General features: G+C 45.5%; 1 protein-coding gene across 1 annotated transcript in view; it reads left to right on the plus strand.

Annotated features, from left to right (window-relative positions):
* The window catches only part of LOC142776033 (sushi, von Willebrand factor type A, EGF and pentraxin domain-containing protein 1-like), a 496,230-nt gene extending 480,531 nt beyond the window's left edge, over nucleotides 1-15,699 (plus strand). Inside the window, exon 22 of the mRNA XM_075878866.1 lies at nucleotides 10,558-15,699. Coding sequence (XP_075734981.1) covers nucleotides 10,558-10,844 — 287 coding nt within the window. The 3' untranslated portion in view covers nucleotides 10,845-15,699. The remainder of the gene's footprint in view (nucleotides 1-10,557) is intronic.
* The last annotated feature ends 8,787 nt before the right edge of the window (nucleotides 15,700-24,486 follow it).

Consider the following 24,486-nt stretch of genomic DNA (forward strand, 5'->3'; position numbering starts at 1 on the left):
GTACCGTACGGCATGAACGTTAGAGCTGCTGCAGAACTTCGGACAAAAATACGCGGCCCCTGTCACTCAGGAGCTCCCGTGGTGCACAATGACGAAGAACAAACCGATGCAAGATGAAGGTTGCAACGTCACGAGCACCAGCCTAAGTAGCGCTGCCGTTTCGGCGTACCTTGTTAGATGGTCGGCAGGCACAATCACCCATCCATACCACCAACAGAGGACGGTAGTGGGCCGTAAAGGTCAATCCCAACACGATCAAATGGGCGAGCAGGACATGGTAATGGCTGCAGTTGACCGGATGAATGAGGAAATGTCTTGCGCTGCTGACACAGGGAACATGAGCGAATGTGTTTGCGTAGAAACGTGTACATACCCCGCCAGTAGTAACGTTGGCGGATTTGTTCATACGTCTTTAGCGCACCAGCGTGTGCGTGTACAGATATCAGACCGCATATGGCTGGGTATGACTAGCAGCCATTTACGACCCACCACTTGGTAGTTGCGACGGTATAGCAAGCCATTCCGTATGGTGAAATGCGTTGCTTGGCGGCGAAGAGCACGCGGGTAACCGGAAGTCGATGCATCAGAAAGCATATTCAAGAGCGAGACAATCCAAGGGTCCTTCCGCTGTTCGGATGGCATGTCTGTGACGCTGACGGCAGAAAGGGGAAGGTCAAGGGCTCATATTTCCGTATCATCAGATTTCAAGGGTGATGGTGAAAGCGCATCTGCGTCAGAGTGCTTTCGCCCCGATCGGTAGACGACGCGTATGTTGAATTCCTGGAGGCGTAGTGCCCGACGTCCGAGGCGACCAGAAGGATCTTTCAGTGAAGCCAACCAACAGAGTGCGTGATGGTCAGTTACCACATCAAAAGTTTGACCATACAAATAGGGGCGAAACTTGCTTAACACCCACACAATCGCCAGGCACTATTTTTCCGTAACTGAATAGTTGGCTTCTGCCTTAGTGAGAGAGCGACTGGCATAGGCGACCACATACTCCGTAAAACCTGGTTTGCGTTGTGCGAGTACTGCATCAAGACCGACGCCACTTGCATACGTGTGTACTTCAGTCGGCGCAGTAAAGTCGTAATGACGCAGTACGTGTGGTGAGGTAAGGAGTTGGCGCAGTGTTGCGAAGGATTCGTCACAGGCTGCTGTACGATTCGAAACATCTGCAGGTCTGGCAAGAAGTTTCGTGAGCGGAGCGATGATAGAAGCAAAGTTCCGGACAAACCGACAAAAATAGGAGCACAGGCCCACAAAGCTCCGTAGTTCTTTAACTGTAGTCGGCTTAGGCAATTCGGCAACAGCACGAAGCTTGTCAGGGTCGGAAAGGATGCCGGCTTTCGAGACGACATGACCAATTATGGTGAGTTGTTTAGCCCCAAAGTGACATTTCTTCAGGTTAAGCTGAAGCCTGGCGTTTGTAAGCCACTGTAGAATCTTGCGCAGACGAGTGAGATGTGAAGTAAAATCTGGTGAAAAGACCAAAACGTCATCAAGATAGCACAAGCATATGTTCCATTTGAGACCGCGTAAAATGCTGTCCATCATTCGCTCTAATGTGGCGGGCGCATCGCAGAGTCCGAATGGCATTACGGTGAATTCATAGAGACCATCCGGTGTGATGAACGCCGTTTTTGGACGATCAGACTCAGACATTGGGACCTGCCAATAACCTGAGCGAAGGTCAAGCGAGGAAAAGAATTCTGCACCTTGGAGACAATCGAGAGCGTCGTCTATGCGGGGAAGAGGGTAAACATCTTTCCTCGTAATGTGTTTAGGCGCCTGTAGTCTACGCAGAACCAGATCGAACCATCTTTTTTTTTTGACGAGTACAACTGGTGAAGACCAAGGACTACAAGAAGGCTTAATGACTCTGCGCTGTAGCATGTCGTCTACTTGTTCTGCAATTACGCGATGCTCCGCCGGGGACACACGATATAGGGGCGCTGGCACAAAGGAGTACTCTTCCCTGTGTCAATTGTGTGCACAACGGTGTTCGTTCTTCCTAGCACCGCTTGGGGAAAGTCAAACGAACGCCTGAATTCGTGCAACAGGGTAACAAGCTACTCTCGTTGAGCCGGGGCGACATGGCTGTCAATAGAACGGAGAAACGCATCAGACGACATGGTGTTGGAGGCAAAGTGAGGAACCAATGCGTTCAGCTCCATATTCGGCTTGGTGTCGACGAAATCGGCAGGCACGATAGTACCTTCATCGATAAGCTGAATGTGGCCGAGTGTCTCGTTGCAGCGCAAACTGAGGGGGCACGAGTTGGGATTGGAAATAAATATTCCGGTAGTGTCTTGACAAAGCTCAAGAACGGCGAATGGTAGCGATCTGTGGTGGTGGCTACCGAAGATGTCAAATGGTATAAATAGGACGGTAGCGTCAGAAAGTGAAGCGCAGCAGGCAGGGACAAACTGGGCGCTGAAAAGAGAAAGCTCTATGTCCATCGCAACGACAAGGCTAGCCACACTAGATACGGCTGCATCAACAGAAGGCACATCACGAAATGGTAACAGCTCCACTTCGGCCCGAGCGCAGTCACGACGGCGTGATGACGTAATAAGAAATCCCATCCTAGGATGACATCGTGGGAACATAAAGCCAACACGTGAAATTCAATGATGTACAACACGTCGCGAATAACCACTTTTGCTGTACATGCCGCGACGGGCTCAATTTGTTGGGCGCTCGCAGTGCTAAGAGGAACCACGGGAGAAAGCATCGTCACTTGACGAAGAGAGCGGCAGATTCTCTGACTAATCACAGATATCGCGGCACCGGTATCGATGAGTGCAAGTGTTCGTACACCTTCAACGATTACATCGATAAGATTGGCGGGAGACAGGCGAGGACTTAAACGATTAGACGACGACGCAGCTAGTGCCTCCGGAGCGGCGGCAGTTAGTTTTCCGTCTCAATGGAGCTGGGTCGTCGACGCATAGGCGATACAGAACGACGACTTGTTGAAGGGGAAGGCGAGCGCAAAGTAGAACGTCGAGAAGCGGAGGTTCGGGTGTTGGAAGCAGCTTGCGCATCGCGTTCGTGAACTTCAGGTGGCACGTGAGGCGCGTGGTCTGGAGGCCAAAACGAGTAGTCAGCGTATCTTGGTGCATTAACTGCGAAGCGCCGACGACATAGACGTGCAACGTGACCTGGAATTCCACAAAAGTAACATATGGGCTGGTTGTCAGCAGTGCGCCAAGGATTTCCGCCGTGCTGCTGTGTAGGTGGAAACGGCGCGGTGGAAGGTCACACAGGTTGTGGCGTATACAGTGGCATACAAGGTGGAGGCATTGCCGCGACGGCCGCATAAGTCAGTGGCGCGGCAACAAGTGTTGGTGGAGAGGCAGACGTAGGTAATAGCAACGCCTCGGAGACCTGCTCCTGAATAGCCTGTCTGATTGTCGGCCTTAGGTGGTTCGCCGGTGCTTCGGTGCTCGGCGGATACGAAAGACACGAAAGCTGTCGTGCGACCTCTTCGCGTACATAGTCTTTTATCTGTTCCAGCAGGGTGCTGTCACCACCGACGGCCAGGGCAGCGAGAGAGTCATCTGCCGTCGTCGACCTCCGAACTGACGCACGTTGTTTCCGAATCTCTCCCAAGCTCTGGCACAAGGTCACAAGTTCGGATACGGTACTTGGGCCCTTTGCCGGCAACATTTGAGAGGCATCATCGTCTATTCCTTTCAAGATATGCCTAATCTTGTCTTGTTCGGTCATCTCAGGGTTAAAGCGCTGGCATAAATCGATGACATCTTCAATATAGCTTGTGAAGCTTTCGCCCTGTCTTTGTGCTCGTCCGCGTAGGCACTGTTCAGCACGCAGCTTGCGCACTGCGGGGCGATTGAACACAGCTGCAAGGGTGGTCTTGAAAGCGGCCCAAGTGGTAAATTCATTACGGTGGTTTGTGAACCACAGGCTGGCGACGTCTTCAAGATAAATTGGGACATACTCCAATTTCGAGAGGTCGTCCCACTTGTTGGCGGCGCTCACTTTTTCGAACAGCTGCAACCAGTCTTCCACATCTTGGTCCTCGGTGCCGCTAAAGAAGGAGGGATCCCGTTGGCGCAAGGTGGTAGGTACGATGACCAGTTGATATTGGGCCGTGCTTTGCCGGGTGGTGCCTTGCTCGGTCGTCTGATCAGGCATTGCTGATGCAGTGGGCAGCTTCCGGCTTCGAAGTGCCAGGTTTGCGTACCCAGCATACTTCCACCACTTTGCAAGGGAGTTTAGTAGCGACGCCAGGTAGTAGGCAGGCAGCCGGTACAGACACAAATGCTCGGGTAGCCCAGCGTCTACAGCTCGTGCACACGCTCGCGCTTCGCACTCAGGGATGGTCCCACTAGTCAGTGCCTTGCGAATTCCCCACTACACTTTGTAGAAAAGTAACATAACTATTTCACTACCTTTTAGTAATTCCTTAGTTACTTTCTTGCGGCACTAACTGACAGCTGCAATCAATTAGGTTGTTCAAGTAATTGTAACTGTGATCCGTTACTTTTTGTTCTAACGTGTACAGGTATATATGCTATAAGACGCGCAGAAAGCTCATATTCTTCACGCAAGCCTGGAGTCGAGGGAAAGTGAATCAAGTAGATTAGGTCACTGTCTACGAAGGAATAACGTATAGGGCAGACAAAATACATTTCTATTTGATGGGGCTTCACCTCTCCCTCGCATGACGCAACATGTGAAGAGGGTTGTGTGCCATGGGCACTCATAAACTGTACAGACGAGTATTCAATCTATTCTTCTGTTTACTAATTACCACCGCCTGGGTAGATTGAACTGGTTCCAGCAACTAAACAGTAAGACACATTGAAACGTCCACTGCACCATACTGTCCTCCTAAACAAATGCTGGTACGTGAGTCTCAGCAAAACTAAGCAGGAGCGACGATATTGCTCACGGCATTGACAAACTACAGGCTGCACATGGTATACGATTCTGGGAAAGTGGAACGTCGCCATGACAGGCAATCTGGCCGTTGTGCCCTTTTGTCGCTGAGACTAGAAACTTATCACTAGAGTTCTGGTTGCTGTATTATGTTGTGCCCCGCTGCCCGGTCTGCGAAGATCCAGGTGCACTTTTCAAGCAAAGTGGCCTACAGACAGCCGTATAGGGTTAAGGCTATTGAGTCAGTCAACCCAGCCAATAAATTGCGCCACAGGTCCCACCACATAAGTTCGACCTAAATGGACGTTCTGCACTCGGTGTCACGGCAGTCATCACCCATCTTCGTCAAAGCCAAACACGCCACACAGATTATCGCCCTCCAGTCAGCAGTCGTTTTGTGCACTTGATTGAGGTGCTGGCCGTCCGCGAGGCTATATCGATGGCGTTTCGTCAGCAGAGAACGTTTTGCGAAAGCACGTCATCGGTTCACGAACCACCTTTTGTAGGCGTTGCTCAACGATTGGTCGAAGCCGGGTGGCTGCGTTGAATGGCGATATTACACGCAACCAGTGAAAATCCCGTAACGATCAAATATTTGGCTCCCTGGTAGCATGCTAATGCCCTAATGCGTTCGACGTCGCACATATTTCATCGGTAAAGATTTGAGTTTGTTGGCACACACGGCTGTTTATGCCTCAGGTGTGCATAAGTCATTCATTTTAGGCTGAGAAACATGACATCACCTTTTATAAGTATTCCGAACAGTTGCAACCTGGTCGCGCCCACAAAAAATGACGCCAAGCGGCGCTGAGGATACAGGCGCTGGTTTTTATTACCGCTCCACTTCTGGAGCCAAATTCGCGAAGCATTTCAATCATATGAGCTGTTTGCCATTGAGCGACCACTTTCGCTAATCTTTTCATCATCGCTGTCGGCTGGTATGTGCTCTCACAGACTGTGCTACTATAGGAGCATTTTTGTGAATGCTGGCTTTGGTAGCCACAATTTCTATTCTGCTGGCGTCGTTAATAGCTGCGACTGTACGAGAAACTTGGATAACAAAATCAAGCCCATCATTCATGAATCTTCAAATGAAAATAAAAAATAGATGAATGAATCACGGAAAGTCTTCACGATTGTTTATATAATAAAGAAATCGTAAAGACACCACTAATAAAACCTATACATAAATTGGTGAATACCCGCATATTACGCGTATCACAATTCTGACTATATGACATGAGACAAGTGGGAGTGGTCTCTTTCTAATGATGCTGAAATAGTCAAGTTTGCCGCAAAGCTCATATAAACTTCAGTAGCGCAGTGTATACAATTATTATGACTTTACCAAAGCCCTTGATGATGAGTTCAGTATAGTTGCACAATGGACGACAGTGATCTACATGTGTGAGCGAACCATCAGTGCCTATCCTTGATAAAAACCATTGGTGCCAAGTGGTTGTGACGATGACGTATGTGGCAGTCGGGATGGTAAAGACGAATTTAATGGGTGAAATTGCGCCCAGGAAATTAAGTCACAGAACAAGCAATACATGCTGTACTACACTGATAGTGGCGATCAGTGCACGGCCGTTTTCTGGTCCGCGGTAAAGTGTGCCAGCATCTGTATGAATATGGCATCGAAGGCTCCTGCCTTATTATCGTTCGTAGTTTCGTTAGTTCTTGAATAAGCTGTACTGTTGGCGTTGTGCACACAAGCTTATCAAAACAATCTAAAATAGTCCAAAATGCTCCTGGAAACTTCGACGCAGCCTAATTAAAGCAGTGGTTACCCGTGTAACGGATCGATTACATTTAATAAAGTTACAAGTTCGCCGCAAAGGCGAAGCAATTAATGCGATAGCAACAAAATTCATTGTCATGCTAAAAATGGCAAGCAGATCAAAACGTGCCCCCGCGTTGCTCACGCAAAAATGACGCGCAAAACGTACTCACAGGTACAGATTAACGCGAATAAGTGTCTCAGTTCATACGTCGCTGTCTGAAAAGCGTGCCTTTTACACAAACAGAGACTCGTGCGCCCGGTAAGTACAACAGACTTGCTTTGATTGATATGTTTATTTATTTATTTTATATTACTGTCAGCTCTCTCTTGAGGGCTTTTACAGGGAAGGTACAACCAAATACAAACCAACCAACATACATCTATGTCAGCTGGTAGGGCAATCAGTTAATACATGTGTAACACTTTATCAAATCGGCAAACACTGCCTACATTTACAGCAATGCCTGGCTACGCATTACAAGCCTTAGACACAGCTGGGGCAAAGAAAACAAAGAAACTCAAACCAAAGAAACATGCAGGCTTATCATCTGACAGCTCCATCACTCAAATATATGTCCAACAATTTTTCGTATTTGCAAAGATCGCTTGCATTTACTACAACGCCTGGCAACGCAGTCCAATGCTCAATCGCAGCTGAAAAAAAAGAAAGACAAAACACATCGCTCCGACAAGAGTACAATACTAAAATACAGTCGTGATAAACCCGACTGCTTTGTTTCCCTGGCACTTTTTGTTACAAATCTTTGTTAATTATTTAGTTGTCCTTGCAGTACCCTGAAAGGAGCTTTCAACCGGTTCTTTTGTCTTCGTGTCTCAAGTGATTTCAGTTCACAGGACTCCAACATCTGGGTGACAGAATCTAACCGGCGGTAATTCGTGCATATGAAGCGGATGGCACATCGTTGAGCTTTTTCTGATTTTGTTCTCAGGTTGTCTTGATGAGGGCTCCACATGACTGAGGCACATTCTAGTAGTGGTCTATATGACAATTAACGTCCCAAAAGCACCATATGATTATGAGAGATGCCGTAATAGAAGTCTCCGGAAATTTTGACAACTTATAAGGTTCTTTAGCGTGCACCCGAAACTGAGCACATGGGCCTACAGCATTTTCTTATCCATTGAAAATTCAACCGCCACAGCTAAGATTTGATCCCATGACCAGCGAGTCCATAACCGAGCACTTTAGCCACTAGACCACCGCGGCCAACTACAAAAAATGGTTCCAGTGAAAGCCCAAGGGGTGCAATTCTCCACGCCGCGAGATAAGCGCGCGCGCGTGTGTGCGTCTTCCCCACCACCACCATCCTCCTTCTTCGCGGGGAAAATACGCGTGCGATATGAACGCATGAGCGCGCGTCGCCGCGTTCTGACGAATTGGTGACGCGCGTTCTTCGCGCCATTTCGCTGGTAATGCTTAAAACACGATTGTTCCCCCGAGATCGGCATTGCCAGCGATAAGTGGCAGGTATAAATGGCTTGCCGTTTCAACGTGGAAGGAGGTGTTCCTTTGTGGTTCAGTGGCTAACGCCACGCACTCGCTAGCAAGAGGTCGGACGTTCGATGCCACGTGCCGGAGTCTTTTTCTGAATTATTGTTCTTTCTTGCGTTTCCATATATATACATATGTATATATATATGGCGAATGACGGTGCTCGCTGACGCCGGCGGCAAAATTCAGCTGACAATGTCCATATAATTGTTATTGCAATAACAGAAAAAGAAGCACGCGTGGCAGTATACGATTTTGTGGACATTCATGCTAGATATTTACAAAGTGTATTTCCTGTTATTATTTATTTGGAAGCAAATACATTTTTGGTAGTTATGTAATTGCATGTTTATTTTTACTTGGTCTCTGTAATTCAGTGATCTTCTCTGCAATTACATGTAACGTTATTTCATTCGTTAAGACAAGGTTGTAACAGGGGGTGCCATTTTTAGCAGTGGTATTTCGCGTGAGCAACAGTATGAAGGGCCGTAACAGGTGGGGAGTTAAGGGGGTTCGACACCCCCCGGAATTTCTTCGTACTTCTATGTTTTGGGGTGATACTAAAGTATTTACATTCGCTCACACTGACCACTATAGTTACCAAAGTTAGCCGTTCTACACATAAACAACCCTGATAATGGTTCCTGGCCATGGCCCCAGGATTACGGCATTCCCGCAATCATCACGCCCCGCCGCGGAGGTCTAGTGGCTAAGGTACTTGGCTGCTGACCCGCAGGTCGCAGGATCGAATGCCGGCTGCGGCAGCTGCATTTTCAATGGAGGCAAATGCTGTAGGCCCGTGTGCACAGACTTGGGTGCACGTTAAAGAACCCCAGGTGGTCGAAATTTCCGAAGGCCTTCATTATGGCATCTCATTATCATATGTTGGTTTTGGGACGTTAAATCCCCCATATCAATAATCAATGCCCGCAATCCTGGAACGCGGCAGCCTGATGTATTCGCATGTTTGCGTAGGAAAACCAAATATTTCTACATTTCCGGCAACATATTTGGCATTTCGCTATGCTTCCGCTTTTCGACTTCCTTCAATACCTCCTGACCTTTCAGTGTATAAATTCCCCAACATTTCTCCAGCGTTTTCAACATTAATGAAGGTTCGCTGTGCAATGGAAGGACGTGCCCAAATACTATGTACACAAGCAATTTGCGACTTCAAATGTCCGCACCTTTACGTTTTACGACTGACTGCTACGAGTCGCTACGTAACTGCAACAGCATTTTAGTTGACGAATGCTTTATGAATATAAGTTACGTTTATACATAACTTGTTGACTTGCACAAGCTCGTGACTTGAACACGAGTTCTCTGCAACGATACACAGCACAGCTGAACTGAATATTTTTCGACGTGCGAGCCGCTCCGTTTGGAACACACGTTATAAGCAACTTTTCTAGTGTGAAGAGGCAAAGAAATATTCACACATAAAATCAGAAGCAAATTACCATAAATGTAATTATTTACTCATTATTTATTCATGAGTTACTTTTCTGAGGCAGGAGGTGGTATAACAGCATACGTACGTTTTCATGGAAAAAATGTGGGCTTTCTTTGTTTTCCGTTGTTGGCGCCACCTGTAGTATAGTATTGGCAGTGATTGTAGTTATAAGGGCTCGTCTCCATCAAGGGGAAAATCAGGCACTTGGTGCCCATCCTGCTATTGCGCGTTTATTCTCCTACGAGAACGGCCTGTTTTGCAAATCTCGTGATGCCCACGCTGGATATTGTGCTTTCCAAGTTACCTTATCACGGGCAGAACAGCAACTCGGCGAGATAGAGAGGGAGTGTGTGTGTGTGTGTGTGTGTGTGTGTGTGTGTGTGTGTGTGCGTGTGTGTGTGTGTGTGTGTGTGTGTGTGTGTGTGTGTGCGTGCGTGCATAGAGGTATGCGCGAAATTACCTATTATAGAGGTAAGGTGTTATAGCTGTCATCGCATTAACTCCCCTTTTCCAGTATGTCCTGTCAAAATACAACGTGCTTCACTAACGATGAAAGAATTTTGAAAACGAAGCGATGATTTGCTTCTCACAACGGCCAGCATTTAGGCCACTTGCTTTGCTGAAGTGGAGGAGGTGCGAATGTAAACAATTCTGGGAATGCAACAACATCGGCATTCGTTCGTCATTATTGTCAAAGCCTGCATAGTCGTAACTCTGCTCTTTAAACTTTGATCGGACAGGTCAGACAAAGTAAACGTGTGGTACTAAATTGTCGCCCTTTATTACGCGATCAGGACGTGTGGCGCACCTTCTACCCCTTTCGTGCGCACGCCTATATGCATGTGGGGCAGTCGCACTTTCACAAGGAAATCATTCTTCCATTGTTTGCAGGTGTTCCGGCGTGCCAATACCCAAGCGTCCGCGATGGGGCACGTATTTTATCGAGAGTGAACTACTTCTACCGCATCAACGAGACGGTGTCGTTCGAATGCCCTGAGGGCTTCCAGCTACGTGGTAGTCCCATGATCCAGTGTGTGGCCAAGGGCCGGTGGTCGGCCGCCGTGCCCAGGTGCCAGCCGTTCGCCCCGTCAACGTCCTCTTTCCATGAGAGGAGGCTCAGGAGGCACCATCGGCGCTTGCAGCTCGCCACGCCCGTCGCGGCTCACCGGAACCTGTGACCAGGCTAAGCAGCACGCGCTGAGCTCGTCTCGTCAAGTTCGCTCGCAGAGGTCGCTCGCATTGCAGCGATCGCATATTAATCTATCCCTTCGCGGCCAATGGTTCTCGTGGGCCGATAAAAAACTGTAGGTAGTCTGGCTCAGTTGCACCTATAGTTTCGTCATCAGCCGCCAGAAGCTAGCTCTCATGATCGTCCTTGTACGGTCTGTGCGGCTGGCTACAGACACTTCCAGAACGTGGAATTCAATGACGAATTTTCGCTCAGTCAGCAGCGGGTGGGTTCATCACACATATGTTGGCGGTACTCACACAGGGCGTTACGCTGCCCATGATGCCGTGAAAAAGAAAACATCTTCGATTCTCTGTTGTAGCACCATTGCAGCACTGCGATATTTCGCATTGTTCTCTATCTTTCCCTTGCTGTCGCTCTCCTATTTTCCGTATTCTTCATTAACCCTGGTCGAGCTCAACGAAAAGTGACTCTATTCGGTTCGTTGTCCTTGTCTTGTGTGAGAGAATGCGATAGATCTGCTGGACTTGACCTCACCTTGGCTGAAAGCTGAGCCTGTCTTAGCGCCGCTCTTTTTGTTTAACATTTTATCTGAATGACTTTTGGCCCTGGACAACCAACAAGCAACGTAATGTAGGCAAGTCTACTCTTGTTAAACTTGCCATTTCAGGGCTTTGTAGGACTGTTTGCCTTAGACTGACCTTGATTCACTCGCTTCCAAAAAGTCAAGACGTCTGTCATGGCATCGTGAACGCCAGCACATTAAGCACAACTTATTCTGTCTTCGTTAGGACACCAAAGTGAAAACATTTGTATGATGCATTTGCATATCTTTTCAGAGCGGCGGTGCAAAAACACTCTTCGGAGTAGACGACTAGAATCGCATCATCTTGTGATGGCGCATCTTGATAGAGCCTATGGGTGGCAGTGACGTTTTCACTGACTGAATGAAAGGAGTGCTGCGTCCAATGGCGTAGCAAGGGGGTTGCATACCCGGACCGTGCACATCCCCCCCCCTTTTTTTATCATGATATACAGAGCACGGATTGACACTCGACCACATCTGCATGCCCGACCACTACTTCAGATGAAAAAGGTTCCCTTTCACCCGTGCCCCGAAAAAATATCTACCTACACCCCTGCGTCGTAAAAAAGAAAACGAATGGACTTTTATGCTGAAACATAATTGATTACTTGCGTGCTGCTGAAGTCACTGATTTTTCTTTTTCTTTCAGGAGTAACCTATAAGACAAAATAAATTATTTCATGCTGTGAAATGAATGTAACAGAGTAGTCAGCGTCTAGATTTTTGAAGGCGAAAGATAAAACGATATTTTTTTCGTGCAGACATTGTTCATTGTACCCGAAAAAGTCATTGTTTTAACGAAGGTTATGCACATGGCGCGCATATTCAGCATGGGCAAATCCTGAAACATTAGTGACATAGATTAGGTATACGTTGTTCTTTCCTGTTTGAAAACTCGCCATTGAACTACGGAACACTGTGCTCGACCGGCTGCGATGGATGCGAAATACTCGGTGCAGTGCTTCAGTGAATCACCTGCGGCGCCCAGAACTGTCAAGCAGAAGGGCACCGATCAACCCAGCGGACGTGTGGTGCGTACGGCGGGACTACTTTCTAATGTGCGCCTCCATCTAGAGGACACCGTGATGCGCGCATCGCCCGAAGTGCCGTTATGAACGCTCTCATTCTCCAGCAAGATGAGAGAGAGCCAAAAAGCATAAAAAATTACCAGAACTGTTTACGTCTTCCACATTGACAGTGCACACAGCTACGGTTGTTTTGCAAGTAGCGGAAGTTTTTGTCAATGAGTTGACGTCCTTTATTACCCGAGCTGCAAGAGCACAAATGTGTCACAAAATAGATAAAAACAAAAAAGAAAAATAAGAAATGTGGTTAAAAAATTTTTTTGCTCTTCACGTAGGAAGAGCAAAGGTGCAGTGCGCTGTCATAAAAAATAAATCTTATTTGATATTTCACAGTGCTGCATCACTTTGAAAATTATGAGTATTTAATGCGCAAACAAGTTCTCTTGAGAATCTACTGAAGAGTTCGCTAAAAAGCTTTAGACGCCTCTGCAGCTCTCTGTTCTGCACAGAAGCGTTCACTAACGCGGTAATTTTCCCGTAAGCGTTATCACTCTTGCAGCTGGGGGAAAAATTGAAGTTGTAGAGCTTTCAACCTAAATACCTACGTAGTCGCAAAAAAGTCCCCTCCTGCGATGAACCAGCTTCAAAGAGAAAAAAAAACAGAAAGCGATGTCTTCTCACCCCGTGAAGCACTGCATCCTTAGATATACTCCTGTTCTTGCGCATATAGAGTAAGTGTAAACTTCACTATGTATACTTATAGAATCGTGAGGGTGGCGTTGTCGGTACATGTATCAAGTATGAGGAAATCGTTTCATATTCTTCATAAGCTAATCGCTGTGGATATGTGTCATGTCAGTCAGTCAGTCAGTCAGTCAGTTTATTTCCCTTAAAGACCCCCAAGGGGGTATTTTGTGTGAACAATGTGCTATGTTCGAGTGACTGTTGTATACACCGCATTTCGAGCGTGTTCGCAATACTACTACGTTTTGGTGGGGCGTTATAGTTGTCAATTACGCATTGCTAAAGTCATTCAGTCGATTTGTCTAGGACGCCGCCGTAGTGGGGACCGAGCAGATACATTTCAGAGATAATGAAGCCGTAGGGCAAAACCTCTCTATCTATTCTGAACATTTGACAGCTTATACAGGTTACGTATAGCTACGGCTGCCTTTTGTAGCGATTTCAATGGTTCCGACGTAAAGCATTCAGACGATTAAGTGTGAAAAGTGCAGTGCTGAGCCGCCCTGGTTACTCAGATTTGTGTGGCAGCAAGCGCTTTGAAGTAGTTTCCTGTGAATCTCCCAGAACTTCATTGTCAGCTCCAAAGTACGACCACATTAGCTGGAAGAGAAAGAGCCGTTCACAACGTAGTCTCATTCTTGATGTGCCACTCATTGTGAATATATGCCATGCAAATGAACAGTATCAACATGCTCGCTTACTTCGTACTGACAGTGCCACTTGCTAGTGACTCATGAGAGACGATCGTTCCTGCAGTGTAGCAGATGGATACACGTCAGTGCTTTTGTTAAGCATTTAGCTAATGCAAAGGCTTTCTGAAAAATTACAAGACTTATCTAACGTCCCACGTTGTATTGACGGCATTATTTCCTGTTCTGTTCCTCATTGAACGCCTGACTTGGACCATATGTTCATTTACGAATTCCCTCTATTTTTAATCAATTAATCAAAACAACAGCTTTTCTAGCTGTACAAGTCCCCCTAACAGTTTTGCGACTGGCACATGTTCAAATATAAAACAACGCTGCAGACCATCAGCGGGATTGGTGTGTTACAAGAAAGACTGTTTAAAGGGACCCTGCAACCCTTTTCGAGCATGGTCCGAAAACGCTACCAATCGGTAATAGAGGCTCCCGACAACACTTCCATTGATTGATATGTGGGGTTTAACGTCCCAAAACCACTATATGATTATGAGAGACGCCGTAGTGGAGGGCTCCGGAAATTTAGACCACCTGGGGTTCTTTAACGTGCACCCAAATCTGAGCACACGGGCCTCGACAACACTTCCAGGCACGCGGCCTGGAACTCACAATAAATTATCAAAGTCAGCTAAACATTGCTTTCTCTGCTTTCGACAAATCACGGAAGACGCTCGAAAATCACTCGTGAAAAGACCATCTATCAGCCATTCGCTGGTTTTAACATGGTGCGCTCGGTCGTTTCAGAGATCGTCGCGGGAGGCCGTGACTTTTCGACGCATGTGCACGCGATCACACTGAAGAAGTCGTGCATTTGAAGAAAAAGAAAAAGAAGTGCACAAGGTCAGGAGTTGAGCGTGACGTTTTTCTTTGCCCCTGCCGTGCCTCCCTGCTTAGCGTCCAGCGCTTCCGTCTGGACGAGAGAATATAGAATGTATTTTAGTGCAAAATAACAAAAATGCCGATCAAGCTGAAATACACAAAACTTAAAAACAAGGCTCCGCACACGGGAGCCTTGTTCACAGTGACCGCAAGTGGCGTAGTGCGCTCTTCTTTTGCGCGTTTCATCCCGTGTCGCAGACATCGCGCGTACACAGTGGGTAGTGTCCTAATATTTCTGTTCAACGTACGCGCAGTAGTTTGAATGGCCAGAGATTCCATATGCATTCATAGAATTACATAGAATGTAATTGCAGCATGGCATAAATCTTTGTAAGTCCACTGGCACTGGACGGATTCTTAAATTTTTGCGGCATTAACTTCATGGGGTAATGAGCTCTTCTAGTGAATTCATTCAATGGTTACTTGAATATGTGTTTCAGGACCCCTTTAATGGAAGATTGTCGGCACATCTCAAGGCTCACTGGTAGAGTGTTAAAGAAAGGTTTGAACTATAAGCATAGCTGGTATATTGCAAATGATCTGTGAGCGAGAATATTGACTATGTTATTTGCTTGGAAGAATTTGTTTTCAGCAGACAAGCAAAGCTTTTATGGGTTTTCTTGTGTTTTAACCAACGTACTCAGCTGTTTCAAAAGTGTAGACAGTGCGCTTTTAGCACAGATTGTCATTTTTTCTTTCCGAAGTGTTCGCGCGGGTAGTATCAGTGCCTCACGAGTCGGTTCTTTCATTTTTGTAGGTCTTTCCAGACAAGACTGCGCAACGTTTCTTAGCATTCTTTCGTATACAGTCGTTATAGTTATCTCTCTTTGTGTGTATGTATGGGCGCTTGTGTTTACTTTCTATATTCATATATAGCCTAATAAAGCTATTGTTCCACTAAGAAAAGTGTTTTTCATCTGCAAAATGAGTGTCCACACAATACCTGAAGTATCCACATTGTTGGCGAACTCGTGCTGCTCACCCCCCCCCCCTGGCAAGTCACCACGTTTTAGGCTACATCCGCTTCCTATCTCGGCTCTGCTTATCATGTTTGCGCACTCAGCTCTAAATCTTGTGCCTCCATGACATTCATAAGCAGCCTCACAGGCACTGTGACTCCACGCTGCGTTGGAGTTCAGGCCAACGAAGAAGGCTCCGAGAACGCAAAAAAATGATGGATGGACAGACGGACGGACCAATGGATGGATGGATGGATGGATGGATGGATGGATGGATGGATGGATGGATGGATGGATGGATGGATGGGTGGGTTGGTGGGTGGGTGGGTGGGTGGACAAACGGACGAGTGGGCGGGTGGGTGGGCCGGTGGACGGATGGACTAAGTTATTTTAAGTTTACTTTTATGCATAAATTCTTCACCACACTTATGTAAAAATGGTGTAGCTGATCACACAGGACTCAATTCAACCTCCTTTTCTACATCCGCTCTGTGTCGGTGCTAACTCCTGTGCCGCTCTGCAAGGCAGGCACTATGATGCGTCATCATCCTATGTATGTACACTGTAAAGCATGGGGTAATTATTTATAGAGTGACCACATTATGACGCTGACCCTCAAGTGCTGGCATTTTCACAGCACCCGAACACGAGTCCCAAACATAAGCGCAATGTGCATTTTGTACTAAAATAGGAGGCCCTTCAGCTCTTCCACAATTTCTTGCGAATTCGCAAAACTAAGAGCCTTATGTACGGGTAAGCACAGTTACGTATATAGGACGCAGAGAGCGCCGTGGATTTCTTAACCCTGTCACAATCTAGCGTAGTGTTAGCCGTAATTTTCAGCTTTATAGTTCTGGTAGCCTACATATGTGCTATATATTCTGCTTGCTAAAGACATTCGCAAGAAGCAATTGAGACAACAGCGGTCCCCTTGTTTCCATTAGATATAGCATACAGCTTCAGATTTTGAAACATGTGACTACAATAAATGAAGGCAGAACCAACATGACGTAAGCGAAAGTGGCATCATTTTACACCAGTTGTATTTTGAAGTTATCGTCGTGAATAGGGTCATTAGAATAATCAACGTGGATGACATCTCTCATCGCCATTCCTGGCGTATGTACACCATTCACGAACATACGGGTAGTCAAAAGTTCCCAGGCCAATATTCCATGCATTACAACCGAAGCGCGGCATCGGAACTTTGGCCGGAGCAGTACTTCCCAAGACAGGCTGACGGAAGTAGTGTGAATGCAGTTATGCTCTTTCGTACGCGAAATTACTCTCTATTGGCATCTACAGTCGTAATAACATGAACAATAAAAGGTTTCTAACTAAAGCACTTTTCTAATTTGGTTTGGATTCACACTTTTTCGTTCTGCGTCACTTTCACACAGTAAAAATTTTCACACCAAAAAGGGTGTAAAAAGGGTGCTTTTTTAAAAAAGCACTCTTTGCAACACCCTTTAACACCCATAAATCGTCGATTGAAAAAAAAGCAACCCTTTGTTTGGGTGCTTGCCTCAATAGCACCCTAAAATAGGCTCTAAGGGTGCTTTTGTGCCTGAGAAGGGTGTAGGTGACGATTCATCAGATGAAATATGCAGCATAAGAACAACACATAATTATAATATTTGCGATTTTACGTCTCCAAAACCTCGATATGATTATGAGGGTCGTCGTAGTGGAAAGCTACAGAGATTTTGACCATTTGGTGTTCTTTATTGGGCGCTGATATCGCACAGTGCACAGGCTTCTACCTTTACGCCTCCGTCTTAATTCGACTGCCACGGCCGACATCGAACCCGCGACCTTCGGATTGGTGGCCGAGCAGCGTAGCTAATGCGCGAATATGTGGACCTTGCGTTAAATGACGGCCTAGAACTTAGAATGTGTGAAGGTGCTCTCCGAATACAGCAGAATGCCAGCAGAAGCAAATCGCGTTTCATCTATAATGGCAAATAACTGCAATCCACGTTACGAAAGCTCACCTTAGTGTTGGTTATGAGCTACATGTTTGCTATGGATTATATACAGGAACATAATGTTCTCCCGAGTATGGGGGTGTGTGCGTGAGCCTGCGCATGTGTTCGCGTGTAAGCGCGATTGTGTGTAGACCCATGCATGTGTGCGTGCGCGTGTATGTGCGAGTCCGTGCTTGTGTTAAGCGTGCTTGTGCACATGTATACGCCCATGCATGCGTGCGTTTACGGTCGCGTGTGTGCGTGGCCGTATGAGTGTATACGTGTATGTGTGTGCGCCTGTGAATAAGTATGCGTGTGTATCAGCCCGTGCGCCCTCGAATTTCGTGTGTGTGTGTGTGTGTGCGGGGTGGGGGCCACTGCTTCTTATTTTAAGGTCCGACACCTGTTCAGACTGGGAGACTATATGGGAGGTGGCTAAAGGAATGGCGGTGGTCAACGCACGTACACGGACTATTCAGTACATGGAAAACAGCTGCACATTTTCGTACCTCATTGTTGCTTACGAACTTGCTGTGGTAGCTGATTAGGTCCGCTGAGGCGCTTCTACGCTCAAAAACGTGGGTTATGACCAAATCACGCGGAAAGCTGTCACTGCACTTATGAACAACCATCGTTTATATTAACAACGTTTAACAAGAACGTGCCCTGCCTTTGCTACAGGTGCTTAGCTAGCTCATTGGGCAACCATATGGAATTATGTGCTGATCATGTGGTCAGCAAAAAGTTTGTTATAACAACCTCGGCACGTTTCGTGGTGTGTGACAAGCCTTCTAAACATCCGCGACTGTGGATTAATTTGTTCCAGCTTCGACTGTGCATGTAGTGTTTGCGGCACCATACGCGGAATTGCCAGACACCGGAAATGCGAAAAGCAATTCCTCTGAAAAAAGGTGTAGCGATGCTCTCCCGCTAATGCCACCGAGGACGAAATAATTATTGTTTCTGGCCATTCCATGGTGCACTTTGTTTTCCGCAAGTTTTGCTTCACTATTTTTCGTCCACTGCAATCGCATTCCGTCAAAATACTCAAAGAACCCGAGGCTGATAAATAACCTGCGTCGCTGTGCGGCTGGCTCGAAGGAGAGGTGCCATTTACAAGGAGTCATACTTGAAGCGCAATTCGATTGCCTTCCGCGTCGAACCACTGTCCACCGTATGCGCCATAGCGTTTGCCTTTCGGCGCCGTCTTGGCGGGCTTCCCGCTTCCCCCCCCCCGCTCACCCCGGCCAGCGTTGCCCCCACAACGGCGGTGTAGATAAGCGAATAGTTGCGTCACCGAACACCTGCGTCGACAGCTGCGGCGCCGCCGCCAGTGCCTCCTCCTTCTCTCTCTCAACGTTGCTCTCTCTCTGTCTCATCCGTCATTCAAATGCGTTGCGTTGGTCTGGGGTTTTGGTCGCTGTGTGAGTTGTAGCGAACAGGCGCATCTTCAATGGTGGTCTCGCATGACACCGTGTTCGAAGTGACGCTCGGATTAAGGAATATTCATGGAACGGCGGACACGGACAACGTGGGCCTGTTAACGGTGAGTGTACTGTTTTCGTAGGTAGTAATCGTACAGCGCTAGCTGGGCGCCTGCAGCAGCTCTGCCGAAGTAGGCTGCCAGCCATTTACAACAGCATGCGTTCGCGGGCCTGTTGCAGATGCCCGAATAAACATGTGATTTAACGAGTTCACACTGCTATGCGCGATGTTGTGTAAGTGCCTGCATCACTCATACAGTGAGTGATGTGATCACTTAACAAGGGCGCGATTTGTTGCTGATCACACATTGTCTCTACACTGCTCTAAGTGATTGATATTGTTTCAAGGTGCACTTTAGGCTACATCGTAATAACATTTCTATTAATACTCAAATGTGCAGCGTGCTTCTGTTGGTGTAAGCATAAAAAAAGAAAGAAGAAGAAAAATTTATGTACAGAGGCGCACTGTACGAAATGGCTTTTTTTGCTTAAAGACGGTATAGTTTGAGGTGCTGATATGCCACGATGCTCCCAACACGTGCGCGTCGGTCTTTTAAAATATTTAGGACACGTGTCACCAGCAACAGGGAAAGATCTAGTAGACTTACAAAGGCGCGTTGTTGTGGCCATCGCCATGCGTTGTTTTCCCTCGTTTCTGTTTGCTGTTTTCGTGCTTTGCTTTCATCTGCGATAACGTTCGGCGTTACAACAGAATCGAGAGAGTATACGTGACTGTGAGAGCTATGTGCGGTAGCTCTAGCACAAGCAATGGCTGTTGCAACGTAGACGGCGTCCGCGCGCGTTGGTGTTGTTCGAGCGCTCCTACCTGCTTGATTGTGTTTCACTGTGTATTTAGGCACGGGTTACGTTTGTAAATCCCGTGGTCAATAATCGCTAATAGCGTGCCCCTGATTGGAAATATGCCAGACGCTTTCTCTGAAAGCAAGCTTTGAAGAATTTTTTAATAAATACTTTCATACGTGCTACGCAGTGCCTATTGCAGGCCCGCAACTCTTTGAAAAATGGACGAGCTATCACATTTTTATCAAATTATAATGAATTAAGATGATTGAATTATAGATGACGAATTTCTGTGCTAGATTAGGTGCACAAAATACATGTTCGCAGCCGTACGTCTCGAAAGCAGGCAAATAGGGAGCACAGCGTCAAATTTGGATTAGATGCCATCGACGGAGCTTCTTGTGAGGGTAGAAAGAACGAGAAAATTGTTCATTTTTGATACCCTTATAGAGGCAGTCCTAATTGCACTTACTGCTGAATTGTCACAATTCCTCAGATTGTTAGAGGCGTGATTAAAGTCAGTAAATATTTTACTTTTTTTGCAGACATATTCGCTAGTGCCACGCCCAAGATCATTTGTTCTCGTGTAAAAGAGAAAGCAGAGATGCCTTCACTGTTTGTACATGAAGAGGTAAGTTTCTTGTGCGTTTCGATTAATGCTACATGTTCTGAACGTTGTACATTAAGAATTGTTTTTCACACTGGCTCACTACCCTGTAAGAAATTTGATTCTTAGGTGAGTTCAGGCTTTCGTAAGTGCCATTTTTGAGCGGTAGTCTTACACTTCACCTCAATTCGGTAATTTGCTGTATGCTGGAAAACTATCTTATCTTTATCATACGAAATATTGGAATACACGGGTTGTATGCTTCGAGTTTAGTGCAATGTCAATTACACGCCATTTCAAAGGATACACACTACACATTCTTCATATATGGTGCTGCCAGAACAGCACCAACATCCTTTTATGAGAAGTCATATTTGCTCTTATTACAGGATGAGAGGGTGCCGCTGACGTTCTGCGTAGTCTACCCCGGCCCCAGCCTAGACCAGGCCTAGTTCATGAACCTCCACGTGGATGACCGAAAAATTTTCCGTCTCAGTAATGACGAAGAAGGAGTGACAGAACTGATGAGTTGACTTTTTTTTATTTTCAACATGGTCTGCGGCCGCAAGGCCTTTAACAACCACCGAGATTGAGCGGCTTTTTCTCGGCGTGAGTTTGGAGTTTATCAAAGAACTTGTTCAGGCAGTAGGACGCTGAAAATTTTAGTGTCACAATGCCTGAACAACTTTTTCTAGTGTAGTCATGGTAGATGAACAAATATTGTTAATTGTGCAACTTATTTTGCTTGAATATAGCTGGACCATTCCATGCCAAACGTCCTAGCCACTTTGGCGACCATCTGAAATGTCTTTGAAAAAAAATGTGCTGACTTACTGCGTTGAAAACAGTGAAGTGCTAGAATATTTCAGCGAGAAAAAAAGTTTTGTTCATGTGGTTGGCTTTGAACTTCCTGGCATGACGCCGTCTGTGTGCTGTGTGTGGAAAATTTTGTTTTAAAACTACCGCTTATTTTTTCTAAACAAATTCGGTCTACCTGTTAAGTAAATGTGCTTCTGTAAGGTATTTCAAGCTCAATACTAGTAGTGCAATCTTTCGCCATATTCGCTTCCAAGAATAAAGCCAAAATGTGTTATGTTTGCATTTTTATTGCAATATTGCACACTGTATGAATATCTGAGCAGTGATTACTTACTCCACAGAAGGTATATTTTGAGGAAAAAATATCTTTAGACCTCTCAAGCTGCTCAAACACACGAGAAAATATCACAAATTTCACAAAATCGTGATTTTTGTCCGTATTGTGATGCAATTTGCTCCATGTTGTGATACAATGAAAACTCATCATTATACCTAAATTGTAAAAAAATGAAATTTTTTCTACAATAAAAATCTCATCACAAAAAGGACAGGAAAGAGCGCTGTCAACTGAATTTTAGTGAAGGTGCTACGAGCGTTTTTATACTGAGCACAAGAACAGGGCCCATCTGCAACAACACATGTGTGACCATGACAAAATAATTTTAACCGAGAAAAGAATACTCTTTTTCGGAAAAGATAAGTGAAGGTGTACTGATGCATTCATCCTTGGCCTTCCTGATAAAGAGCTCTAAAATCTCTAATTTTTTCTGCTTCGTTTTTTTTTCAAAAACCGTGTTTTATGAAACCTAGGACTACACTTACATTCTTTACGGTTTCCGGCCGTGAGACAACTATAGCCCTTTTTAACATTTAAAGCTTGCTGTCTTGCTTGATCGTTGAAGCATTGCCCAGTTTGTCCTATGTTTACTTTTCCACATGTTAGCGGTATCTCATACACATTAGATTGGCATTCAGTAAACCTATTCTAGTGCCGAATGGTGCAAGATTGACTATTCCTGTTGCAGAAGTACATGCACTTTTGAAAGCTTGCAAGTGGTGGAAAACAACAATGTCATATCTGCTGGCCCTTTCCCTAAAATTGTGAGACACCTTATGTATGTAGTACCATGTAACATGCAAGGTCATTGGTCATTCTCTTTTTTTTTGGTCCTGTTTCCTTTAACTTTACTTTCTGCAGGAGGGTTTCGCAAACAAGTGTGATGATGCTGTTGGGGTATTGGCTGGTGCTATCGGCCCAGGAGTGCTAAGAATGTTCTGCCTTTTGATAGTGGGCATTCAAAATTAGTAGAAAGAGGAATTGATACCACATGTATTCAGGCCACCTTTTAGAAGTCATGTTAGCACAAGAGTAAGGTCAGGCTTAAAAACCAGATTAAAAGACTAAAAGATGCTGGATATCCCAACAGAATCATCACACCCGTTTGCTAAACCCTCCTGCAGAAAGTAAAGTTAAAGAAGACAGGACCAACAAAAAACAATGACCAAAACCTTTGCATGTTATACCACATTACGTGTCTCACAATTAAAAAAATAGCCAGCAGATATGATATTAACGTGTTGTTTTCCACCCCTCGCAAGCTTTCAAAAGTGTGTGTACTAAACAGCAACAGGAATAGTCAATGTTGCACCATTCGTCACGAGAATAGGTTTACTTTATGCCAATTTAACGTTTGTAGAAGTATTTTTTATCAGGTAAACCAATGATCAGTGCATCACTACACGTTCACTTATCCTTTCCGAGAGGGAGTAGTCTTTTCGCAGCTAAGATTATTTTGTAGTGCTCACACGTGTCGTCGCGCATGAACACGGTTCCTGTACTCCGTGTAAAAGCGCTCGTAGCACATTCATTAAATTCAGTTGACAGTCGGTGCTCTTTCCTGTCCTTTCTGTCTCTTCCTGAAGTTGTCGCGCTGTGACTAGCACACAACCACGATGAACCAACTCGCCCAAATTAAGCTCTTGTTATGTAACACGTAGACCGAGTTTCGTATAGAAAGAAGGAGCGGTGCTTATTTTAAAATAAAATTTTTCAAATACAACACCTAGACGGCATTCCAGGAAGTTCAGAAGGCCGCCACGTGACCAAATATTTTTCCTCTCCTAAATATTCGAGAAGTTCACTATTTTTAATGCAGCACGAGTTTTTCGAATACATTTGAGATGGTTGCCAAAATGGCAGAGACATTTGGCATAAAAGTGACCCAGCTGTGTCACTAGCCATAATTATGCATTACCTCTTGTTTTTTGTGTGTCCTGACTCAGTTTTGTGTTCGTTTTTAGCTCATTCTGTTTCTGATCATTGTATTGGTTTTTTAAGTATTCGCTAAAGTTATATGTGCGAAAACCCGTATATGTTTGCATGTACATCATTTCTCATAACCAATTGTTATCCATCCAGGAATACAAAGCTTAAACCACTGTGATTGTATACATTTGAAAACACTATCCGTATATATTTTTGTGTGCATCACTTCTTGGGAACGATTGTGTACATGAAGGCGTATATAGTGAAATCATGGTGATTGTATATATTTGAAAAAATTAAAGAATGATAAGTATATATTTGCCTGTATTTCATTCCTATTAACCGATTGTGTACATGAAGGAGTATTAAACTGGAAAGCACTGGGATTGTGGACACTTGAAAGAATTATAGGGATGTATTAGCGTGTATTTCATTTGTAGTCTCTATGTACTTGAAGCAATATACTAAACTGAAACCAGTGTAATTGTATGTTGCAAAGAATTGTCAATAAAGTGAAACTGAAAAATATAATAAACATTTGAGGTGTTGCATGTGTAGTGTACGTATACGTGAACATGTTACACATCTGGTGAAAAAGTTGTGTGGCAGAAGAAAAGTTTATAAGTTTTATTTTCCTATCAAATAAATGCAATATGCAAGGGCAGCAAGGCTTCGTTTTCTGTAACGCGCATTATGCATATACTGTGAAGTATATATTAATCCAGCAAAAGTTCCTACACGATTGTACGTGTTTATTTTTGCCCACACGCAATGAATGGAGCTCGACAGG

This window comes from Rhipicephalus microplus, chromosome X (genome assembly GCF_043290135.1).
Source record: "Rhipicephalus microplus isolate Deutch F79 chromosome X, USDA_Rmic, whole genome shotgun sequence".
In the NCBI taxonomy this organism is placed as follows: domain Eukaryota; kingdom Metazoa; phylum Arthropoda; class Arachnida; order Ixodida; family Ixodidae; genus Rhipicephalus; species Rhipicephalus microplus.